Genomic DNA, 10739 nt, shown 5'->3' with positions numbered 1-10739 from the left:
TTTATTACTTTAGTATCAGTTTAGTAGTATTTAGCTAAAATCTCCATCTGAAGGTGAAGCCTAAGACACATAGACCAGCATGAAGTGTACTTGATGAAATGTCCAATTGTGTTTAAAAATGCAAACCTTGCTTCCTTGCCATTATATGGAATGCATAGACTTCATGTGACTACTTAACTGTTTTTTGTGCTTTTGCTGTACTTCACCTGCGCCTTTAGCCCTGTGGGATTGAATAAACACCGCCTTACAGAAGTCACGTGATCCACGACTAGCCAGAGCAAACGAACAACCTCTATTGACAGCTAGCTCATACTCAAATCCTCAGCCTTTTCATTGTCAACCAACAGCATCAAGAGTGGCTCACACTCTTGCTGTTTCATTCTGTACTAATGATCAAGGTATTGCTTCCTAATGACGTTTGAACTGATGACCAAACCTCAACCACAAGGCCGACTGCTTTGAATGGCGAGGTGTCTGCTGCTTAGTGGTTAGCACTGTTGTCTCGCACTTCTGGGGATGGGGAGAGCTTTGGGGGTTTCCTCTGGGTACTCTGGTTTCCTGCCCCAGTCCAAAGACATGCATTGTTGGCAGTTCCAAATTGTCCATAGTGTGTGAATAGTGTGTGCGATTGTGCCCTGTGATGGGTTGGCACCCCGTCCAGGGTGACACCCACCTTGTGCCCCGAGTCCCCTGTGATAGGCTCCAGGTTCCCCTGCAACCCTGTGTAGCATAAGTGATACAGAAAATGGATGGATGGATATTTTCAAATGCCCTAATTGCTTCTCCCCTTTGGCCACTGAGTGGCAGTCTTATTTATAAATCCTGCGCTGAGCTTGTTAACACCCACAGCTGACTTACAACTATATAAGCTGTCATTAATGCAGTATCTTTACCATGAAATATCAGTACTACATATTACAATTCTTACAATCAATACTGCAAATTGCAGTCCTTTTTGTTTTGAGGTTATTAAATTGATTATAAATTTATATTGTTTATAATGTAATAAATTATAAATTATGTGTCAGACATTAATGTTTCAAGTAATTTGGTGCTTCAGAAGTAATTATGATACAAACAGTGTTAATAAATGTTAAGTGGAGTGTTCAATGTGACTAAAGTGAAGTAATGACTGACAGCCACCCTGATTGCAGTCATATGAAGTGTGACAGTTCAGTTAGTGCAATGCAAATTATGACATTTTAAGTAAGCCAATCTGAAGCAAATTTCCGGCTCAAGGCAACTCAACAGTGACATTCTTTATTTGTCAGTAACTCTAATATATATCCTCAGAATCAACCCATGTAACTAAGCTTGTGTAAAAAGTATGCGCCCAGAGGTGGTGAATCTACTGATCACAGTTCTGTTTTCACTGTAGCAATATATGACTGAAAGAGTTTCACAGCGTGATGCATAGAGCTCCTTCCCTGTATGCATGATTTAACTTCCTCTTTCTGGACTTGAGGCGTGTGCATTTTTGAGTGTTTGGTCGAGAGCTTTAAGTAGGGCGCTTAAGTGAGTCACATTGTTTTCACTTTTACATAAATCATATGGAAATATCAACCATCAAATGAGAGTAATTCTGACCTGAGCATAAGAAAAAAGGACTACAAGGTGGTGGGAAGAAAAGTAAACCATCATAACCATGCTAAAGCAATTTAGCCTCTTAAAGCAGTTTGGAAATGTGGGGAAGTAAGTACTTTCATCTGGCATCTAGATAATCTCTAGTTTACTGTTGTTTGTTTTATCGAATAACTATCATGTGTATTGCAGCTTTAGATTATTCTCACACTCTGAATTTATCAATATGATAGACAGCATGAAATGCTTTGGGCAGATAATGTATTTTGACTAAGCCAACATCAAATTGTTTGGAAGGAAGTTCACCCATTGACTCAGAAAATACATGCAGTCATTCATGTTTCTTTTCAAGGTTGCCATGGTAGTATTTCAGTTATTCCTGATTTGGGCTTTTTTCTGCAGAACTAAGGCTGTCCCTAATTTTCCCAGAGAGAAAAATGAGGAAAATGTCATATGTATAATGGATTCATAGATTTTCTTATACTGATAAATGCTTTAATAAATATGGTTTTGATGCTGCTTAGAGAGAGCTGCAGTCAGCCTCTGAACTAGACTGAAATGTGGTGGGTGTTAACGCAGAGTTGCTGTTTGCTGTAGGCTGCAGTGTGTGGGCAAGGTGCAGAGTAAGTCTTTGCATTTTGCATCCTGCTAACTGATGTTAGGACTGTTATTGAATACTACAACAACACGTCTACAGGTTTAAAGAGGAACAAAGCGTCCGCCAACGCTGAGGTCTGTGCATAGCTGCAATTCTCCCTGCAACCATTAATAATAACATGAACACTTATCTTTTATCATAAAATCCTTCGAATAAGCAGAATATATAACTGAACAAGCACCATAAAACCTATCCAGTTATCCCGTTTGGCTAAATATTCATGTGCCCATTTATTTAGATATCTAAATCTTGGAGATGTGTTGATGTATTGTCTTAGATGTCAGAAAGGGAAATCTATAACTGTATAGAGAAAGATAATATGTCTCTGTTTCAGAGAGAGAAATAATATGTCAGAACCTCAAACTAGCCCCTTTTATCCATCTGCACTTATCTGATTAAACAGAAAGATGTGCAAACAGTTGGTGAGAGCACCTGTGGTGACAGCAGCATTTCCATATTTACAGGGAGTGGTGTCCTCTTTGTATCTGTGGTTTCTCTTGCGCGCATATCTTCTGTGCTTGGAAATAATGTGTGGCTTGTAGCCTCTGATGTCATTTAGATCTCAATAATCTCTGAAGTGTCACAGTTCATCTCAGTTTCCATTTGATGTATAAGACTTGACACACAGCAGGCCTAATGGATAAGAGGTTCAGGTGTTATTCCTGTGTATTGCATCTAATGGCTGGCTGACTGAAATGTACATTTGATTCATGTCTCCCTGATAGAGTGTAAGCGATAAATCTTCCCTTAATTGAGAAGTGAGAGGACATTGCAAATGGCGTGTAAAACCCATGTGTGTTGCAGCTTGCAGTCTCTGCCTCCTCCTTCCCCTGCACCATTCTCTTTGGCCTGCTTTTTAACCACAACACGCTTCACTCTAATTTTAGGACTTAATTTTTAGTAGTCTGAAACAGCTTCGAACTGCACACACAAAAGTGTGCACCACTTTTTTTTATGATCTCATTTCAGCCACACTTTTCACCATGATCAGATCTTTATTTTTAAATGACATTAATGTGTTAATGATCATGCATTAATAATACATAAAATTAATTTATGTATTAATAAAAATCCAAATACTGATTGTATATTAGAGAACTGAATATGCCATTTACAGATAAATTGTTATTTCGTAACAGAATGTAACATAATATAACTATAATTATAAATGTGGGGTCCGGGATGTACAACCAGGGAGTCTGTGGTGTAAATGTATTGTTTATGAGTGTTAGAGGTCCCTCCTAAGATCAATCAGAGCTGTTATTGTTATATAGTTATTATTTACACATTATTGTAATAAGTCTACTGACTAGTCTCTTGAACTGAATGGGTTTAAGTTAAAGCTTAATAACGTAAACTTTTAAAAATGTCCAGTAATATTAGTAACATTTGACATTAATATTTTAACACTATGCAACTGGTATGGTTAGGGATATAATCAAAATAAATACATCAATCGAAATAAACAGATAATGTGTTCTATATAGATACAAATATAGATACGAATAGGAACAGCAGTATTCTGTTTTTTTCTAGACTAGGTTCTGTGGAAACAGTGCTATACAAGTGTAGCAAGAGGTTTTACTTTCATGTGATGTGGAAGCAAGCATAATGCTCATGGGACAAACAAAGATCACGAAGATTACAAAGTAACCTGAATGTACGGCGGTCCTTAATCTGCTTGGTCTGGGTTTGGCCACTAGTTTATATTTATATATTTATATTACATATTTATATTTTGGGAAATACACCCAACTAAATTTGTTAGAAAATATAGCCAGCAAGTACAAACAAACACTATCTCTACCTCTTAGGGACGTAACTGAATCTGAATATATTCGAACATACAAACTGACCTACTGATACAAATAAGTAAGTTTCTTATAAAGTAAGTTTCTATTCTTTGCCTGACCTCAACTCTGCCTTACTTACACTATATGGCCAAAAGTATGTGGACACCTGATCATTACACACATATGTGTTCCCGTTCCAAAATCATGGGCATTAACACAGAGTTGGTCACCATTTTGCTGTTATAATAACCTCCACTCTTCTGGGAAGGCTTTCCACTAGATTTTGGAGTGTGGCTGTGGAGATTTGTGCTCAGCCACACGAGTTTTAGTGAGGTCAGGCACTGATATCGGGTGAGACATTCTATACAACTGTGCAACAGTTTGAGGAAGGAACGCATATGGGTGTGATGGTGAAGTGTCCATATAGATTTAGCCATATAGTTTAGTTCTAAAATGAAATAATTTTTTTTTATCAGATTCTGTACAAGCTGGCCCGAAATTCACAAAAGAAATATGCTTTTATTTATAGAGGCTCTATATAGCCCACACATTGTGCACAGGGCAAAATGGAGGGATCTCCAAAAATAATTAAATTATTTAAAAAAAAAAATTATCTTGTGTATTCATTTCATGTGTCTTTAATCATTTTTTTAAATGATCATTCTCCATTGTTCTTGAAAAAATCTTTCTGGAAACAGCAGCACTGCGTCCCAACTTCATAACAGATTCAGATAGCATGGACTGCGAACTTTTCTGATATTTCTGGAATGTAACAAATCCAAAAACTAAAATAAATCTGATAAAATATTATTAGGTGGCTATTGTCAACTATAAACAATAGTTCTTTGATTTGGGAAAGACATCATTGTTTTGAACGATAGCTAGCTCGTTAGATAGACGTTAGATACAAAGCTTGTCAGAGAGCTTCACAGGGCAGCTGGTTGAGACTGATTATGAACTTGATTGATATAGCTAAGATACTGCTGAATAAAATAATGTTCCACAAATTGCCATTTGTTGTTATATTTTATGAATGAAAATGACTTCTTTTTACTGTAGCCATGGGTTTTTTCAGTGTTTTCCATTGTTTCTGGAAAGCACTGAAAAAATAGTGGCTGGGTTCACAAAAAACAAACAAACAAGAACCTTCCGGTAGGGACCACATCCACTTTGGTTTAAATCCTAATAAGAAAAATATACAAGTTTTTTGAACACTAAACAGATACAGATACAAATACAGGTAGTCCCATTGTGTTATACCCCTTCTGTGGAAAGAAATTTCAGAAATAAAAAGTTCAGATGGCTCCAGTAAATAATTTTGATGGTACATATTTGGAAATTTGTTCTTGATAATTTGTGCTTAATATTTTGGATTATGTTCCTAAAATGTACTGTAGTGATTTATTCCAAGAGTGTGTTTTTTTTTTTACACTGTAAGGGGCCTCTGGCTGCAAAAGAGTGTACAAGTACAAGCAGTGTTAAAAGAGTACAAGACACAATAACTTATCTGAAAATAAACATGTGGTATATGATACCCTTCATGCGTTGTATTTAACCCATTAAACCCAGAGAACATTTAGTTATGCATCTTAAAACAAATTATTTAGTAGTTGTGTTTAATGAACTACTACGTAATGAAATTAATGACTTACTCAGTAACTACAGTGAAAGTTAAAGAAGAGGTATGTAGTTACAAGAACTGGGAATTCGGAATTCGGTCTGGATCACCAACACCTCTTGAGATTTACTGGACTGAAAGTAGATTGCAGTTATAAACAAGCTGCAAGAGTGGTGTCTTAGGGTTGAAATCTTGTAAAAATGTTGATCTAAGGACATTTAGACAAGTGCTGTTACTATTTTAGGGCACAAGATGCAACTGACCTTCTCTCTGAGGATCTGGTTTTGGTAAGTAATTTTGACAGCTTCATGAGTTACTTTGAGTTGCTTTCTTTAGACTGCATTAGCTACATACCAGCACTAGTACACACCCTTTCATGTGGTCAGTGTGTGCAAGCTTGGTTGCTAAGTGTACATGTGGCTGTGTGAAGGTGGAGCAGCGTGTGGAACCAACCCGGAAAGCAGCTCAGATCATCCATAAGAAGCTGGCCGGTTGTTTGCAGAGTCAGCAGGGGCTGGACTCAGAGAGACGAATGGTGATCCTTGCCTTCTCTGTTTCTGTCTTCCCATATGTGAATTCATCTAATTATAGAAATTATAAGCTTTTTTTTTTTTAAGAAAAAAAAAATCCCAAAACTCCAAAAAGGCATTATTTGCATTTGTTAATCCTGCCTTCTAACATCCTCCCTCTTATTCTTTGCATTTTTCTCCTTTCAGAAAAAGCTCCCCCTTATGTTGCTCTCGGTCAGTATGGCTGAGAGCTTCAAAGATTTTGATGGTGAATCTTCTATTAGGTAAGATTGTATGGACCAACTTCCCAGTCATACAAATACTATAGATTATCACACATTGCTCTTTGAGCTTTCTGTGACTTCAAGAATATCTTGCACTATGTCTAATAGCTTTCTACTGACAGCTAAACTGAGCAGAGGGAACAGGCAATTTAGCAATCTGTGGTCATGAAAATTGACCGGTTTGTGAGACAAAAAAGGCTAGATTCTGGTTCCTTAACCACAACTGGCTGTGCCTTTTTACAGGAGAGTTCTAGAAATGTGCTGCTTCATGCAGAACATTCTGGCACAAACATTAGCAGACTTTGAGGTGAAGCTGGAAAAAGATGTTCTGGAGCCTCTGAATAAACTCAGTGAGGTAACTGCTTGTGCTTCTCTAGCACCTTTTTCTCATATTTCATCCACGGCATTCAGAAGCACTAACAACACAAACTTTATCTCTAATTAGGAAGACCTTCCAGAGATTTTGAGGAACAAGAAGCAGTTTGCAAAACTGACAACAGATTGGCACAACGCTCGATCCAGGTAGAGGCTGATGTTCTGTAAGCTGTTTTAATAGATTAATTGACCTTCGACTTTGACTTTGACTTTGACTTTGATATTTCTTTTGTTCTCAGAGCTCAAGGGAGTACAGGTCCCCAGGCAAAGCAGGATGGACTGAGGGAGGAAGTGGAGGAAGCCTGGAGAAAACTGGAGTCAATCAAGGTTTGAATTTGAATCTGCCATTATTTTATACACCAAAACGTGTTGTTGCCATTTGCAGACTTTACTGACCAAAGTTTTTTGTTCATAGAATCAGTATTCAGCTGATCTGTACCATTTTGCCAGTAAAGAAGATGAATATGCCAATTACTTCATACGTGTGAGTACTTAATATTTCCAGTATGGCTGGTAGGAGAAATGCACAATATTCTGTTGGAGTTAGACTTCTTACTGTGATCTCCCTTTAGCTCTTAGAGCTACAAGCTGAATACCACAGACTCTCCTGTGAATTCTTGGACAAAAATATCACTGAGCTCAAGGAAAATCACAACCAAACAGGTGAGGAGGAATGAAATACAGTAAAAAAGGTTTCTCTGTAGTTCTTGATTGGTTTTTCAAAGTATTAATTTAAAATTACTAATATAACATATGTCCTATATTGCTCCTTCTTTATATTTCCTTGTTAGAATCATTGCAGATTTTGACATGAGGTACAATCCATAAATGGGATTCCTCAGTGGTGCTTGAGATGGTTGAAGGTTCTATCTTTGTTATCTTTGTCTTTGGGTTTGTCTTACAACCTCTTCTGAAAGGGACACACTCAGTTGTAGGATTCTACATAGAACCTTTAATGGTTCACGCAGAGGGACAAACCAAAGAATATGTTAGGGTGCTAGATGGAGTCTAGCAGTAACTTTTTTGTCAGGTGTTTCACAATTATTACAGCACTGACAGGTGCAGCAAACACTACGTCTGAGAAATCTGCACATGCACTGCACATCCAGTCTGTGATGAAATACACAGCACAAAAGCATCTCACACTCTTTTTTGTTTTCTACATAGCACAAAAGAGTTCATGATTCACTTCTAAGAAGCAGTAGTCACCTTTATCAAATCTCAGGACTAAAGATGTGTGTGTGTATGTGTGTGTGTGTATTTGCAAAACAGAACCCCAGGTGGGTGTCTCAGTAAGGAAAGTGTATGGCGAGTCTCTGCTTTCCCACCTTAAGAGCTGTGACCGAGACATTGCTGAACCCATTCAGGAGTGTGTTAACATGCTGCTGAGGACGGGACTCAGAGAAGAGGTGAGCTACTGGAAGAATACCTACAAACACAAATGCTAAAGCTGCACATAATGAAAGAAAAGGCCAATTAAGGATTATGTACATTCATCTGGCCTGTGCTGCTTTTCAGTTTTAGCTACAGTGAAGTATTTCCCTAAGCATGACTGACCACATGACATGCACGCTTGCTCTCACCCACACGCAGACCTAAACTGAAACCTTAAAGTAGCACTAGCATTCATTGATGCTTCCTCTATTTCCATCTGACCTGTTCTGATCATTGCATGGCTCTTCTTAGGGCTTGTTCAGGCTGGCAGCAGCTGCCTCTGTGGTAAAGAGGCTGAAGAGCAGCCTGAACTCAGGGATGGTGGATCATGCTGAGTTCAGTGCTGATCCTCATGCTGTAGCAGGTAAGAGACCACCAGTAGAAAATATCTGTCAATATTATCATATGAAACATTCCTAGAGTTCATAGATATTTGAAGAATATTTCTAATGGGTGGATATGGCTTGGGGTGGCTGGAGATCTATTACAAAACACTTTTTTTTCACATTTTCTCACAGGTGCTCTGAAATCATACTTGAGAGAGCTGCCGGAACCTCTCATGACATTTGAACTGTATAATGAGTGGTTTGAAGCAGCAGGGTAAATTGTTAGAAGGACCTTTAAGTTAATATACTAAATATTAACAGCAGGCATTTAATGCCAACATCTAAAATAAGATGGGATGATAATGCTGTGTCTCCAACTCTGTCTTTTAAGAGAAAAAGAACTAGATGACAAATTGGAGCTGTTTCGAACTGTATTGAAAAAACTCCCAAAAGAAAACTACAGTAATCTTCGGTAAGTTCTGGTGAATATTTTATTTTTAGTCTTAAATTTTTAAGACTAACGTTCAAAACCTCTCTCTGCCTCAGATACCTTGTCCAGTTTCTAGCATGTTTGTCAGAACACCAGGCAGTTAACAGGATGACTCCTAGTAATATTGCCATAGTGCTTGGACCTAACCTACTGTGGCCTCGTATTGAGGGGTTAGTATAACACAGAGACACAAACACACTTTGATGGTTCATCTCATCATTCTTTTATTAGCTCTTTATTTTGTATGCACAAATAATCTTCTTATCTCTGTTGATTTTCTGTACTATTTTGCAGTGAGACTTCTCTGCTAGACATGGCTTCTGCCTCTTCAGTCCAGGTTGTGACAGTGATAGAACCACTCATACAATACTCCAAGAGCCTATTCCCTGAAGGTACTGCAGACCCACATGGATGAAAAAAATAATGTACCCATGTAAGGTTTCTGCATCAATGTCCCTTGTCTGCTTACACACTATAATGTTTTCCAGATGTTGATTTTGAGATTCCAGAACTCCCAGCACTGTCTCCATCTTTACCTCAGAAGTCCCCATCAGACACTGTCTTTCCCCCCTCTCCAACTGCCTCTGTCTCAAAAACTGACAGGTAATGTTTAAATCTTGCTCTTGTTTAATATAATATATTATTAAAAGCCATAACCCATGTTTGGGTAGCTCAGGTTTCTCTTCTTTCATGTATAAGTCTTTGATCTACATTCATATATTTATAGCTATAGTGTTTGAGATACAATGCATGCTTAAGTTTTTCAAATTTGTACATTCTCCTTTTCTATCCCACCCAGTCCTTCATCCGAAAACTATGAGGCAGCAGTGAATATTAAGACTGGTCCAATGAATTGTGGTGCAAAAATGTGGGAGAATAGCAGTTCTACTCCAGCCAGTCAGTCATCTGCTCAGGCTTCTAGTTCAAATGCAGCTCCTAGTCAGAATCAGCCCAAGCCTTATCCTCAACCACAACCTCGGTCTCAGCTTCTAGCAAAGTCTCAATCTCAGACTCAGGATACAACCCAGATGAAGGCAAACAGCTCTCCAGAGGACAGCACAGACCAGCCTCACCATTCCCCCGAGGCCACACTGAAGATCACCACTCCCTTTAAACGTATGATGTTTTACATTACATTAACAACCCTCTGCATTAAGGCTCGATAGCATGCACACATTTTTCAAAGTACTCATCCTATATCAATCTGTTACTTTATGTCTTACAGCAAGAAGGTCGTTTGTTCAGACCAAGTCATTTAATAAAGACTCTGTTGTAATCTATGGCAAACCCAAAACCCCAGTTGTTCCCATGAGCGAGGTCGGAGCTCTGCCAAGAAGTTTTCCACTGGCCATGTCTGCAATCTCTGAGGCACAGACACAGCCTGCAGCCAAACCCCAAGCTCCTCCTGCTTCTTCAGCTCCTCCAGTCCCTCCTGCTTCTTCAGCTCCTGTTCCTTCAGCTCCTCCTGTTCCTTCAGCTCCTCCACCTGAAGGAGGTCCTCAGAGAAAGGCTGTGGGCAAGAGACCCAACGTGCCCCCTCCACTTCCACCCCAGTCCCTGCCCAAGCAGCTCTCATCCTCAGCCCAGTGAGCCCAACCTGCATTCGCCTTCACACTGATCTACTGTCATCTATGGTTTGGAAAATTAAGTTGATGATGTGCATATCCTGCT

General features: G+C 38.7%; 1 protein-coding gene across 1 annotated transcript; it reads left to right on the top strand.

Moving 5' to 3' along the window:
* Positions 1-1440: 1440 nt before the first annotated feature.
* sh3bp1 (SH3-domain binding protein 1) lies at positions 1441-10658 on the top strand. The gene is made up of 18 exons (XM_026914903.3): positions 1441-1692; positions 5895-5937; positions 6081-6185; positions 6367-6443; positions 6687-6798; positions 6889-6965; positions 7058-7145; positions 7234-7302; positions 7391-7481; positions 8091-8227; positions 8505-8616; positions 8771-8852; positions 8970-9050; positions 9125-9238; positions 9363-9460; positions 9557-9671; positions 9868-10184; positions 10294-10658. The coding sequence occupies exons 1-18, from the start codon at positions 1646-1648 to the stop codon at positions 10656-10658; spliced, it is 2130 nt and encodes a 709-aa protein (XP_026770704.2). The 5' UTR covers positions 1441-1645.
* Positions 10659-10739: the final 81 nt, after the last annotated feature.

Source organism: Pangasianodon hypophthalmus, chromosome 12, assembly GCF_027358585.1.
Source record: "Pangasianodon hypophthalmus isolate fPanHyp1 chromosome 12, fPanHyp1.pri, whole genome shotgun sequence".
Classification (NCBI taxonomy): domain Eukaryota; kingdom Metazoa; phylum Chordata; class Actinopteri; order Siluriformes; family Pangasiidae; genus Pangasianodon; species Pangasianodon hypophthalmus.
Note: the sequence above shows the minus strand (reverse complement) of the source record. Positions and strands in the feature narration are given on the sequence as shown.

Bases quoted from the DNA above. Each gene is read 5' to 3' on its own strand.
- sh3bp1 (XM_026914903.3), top strand. From the start codon at position 1,646: ATGCTAAAGCAATTTAGCCTCTTAAAGCAGTTTGGAAATGTGGGGAA. The intron at 7,482-8,090 runs GTGAGGAGGAAT...TTTGCAAAACAG, and splicing joins GGAAAATCACAACCAAACAG to AACCCCAGGTGGGTGTCTCA. The intron at 9,051-9,124 runs GTAAGTTCTGGT...TCTCTGCCTCAG, and splicing joins GAAAACTACAGTAATCTTCG to ATACCTTGTCCAGTTTCTAG.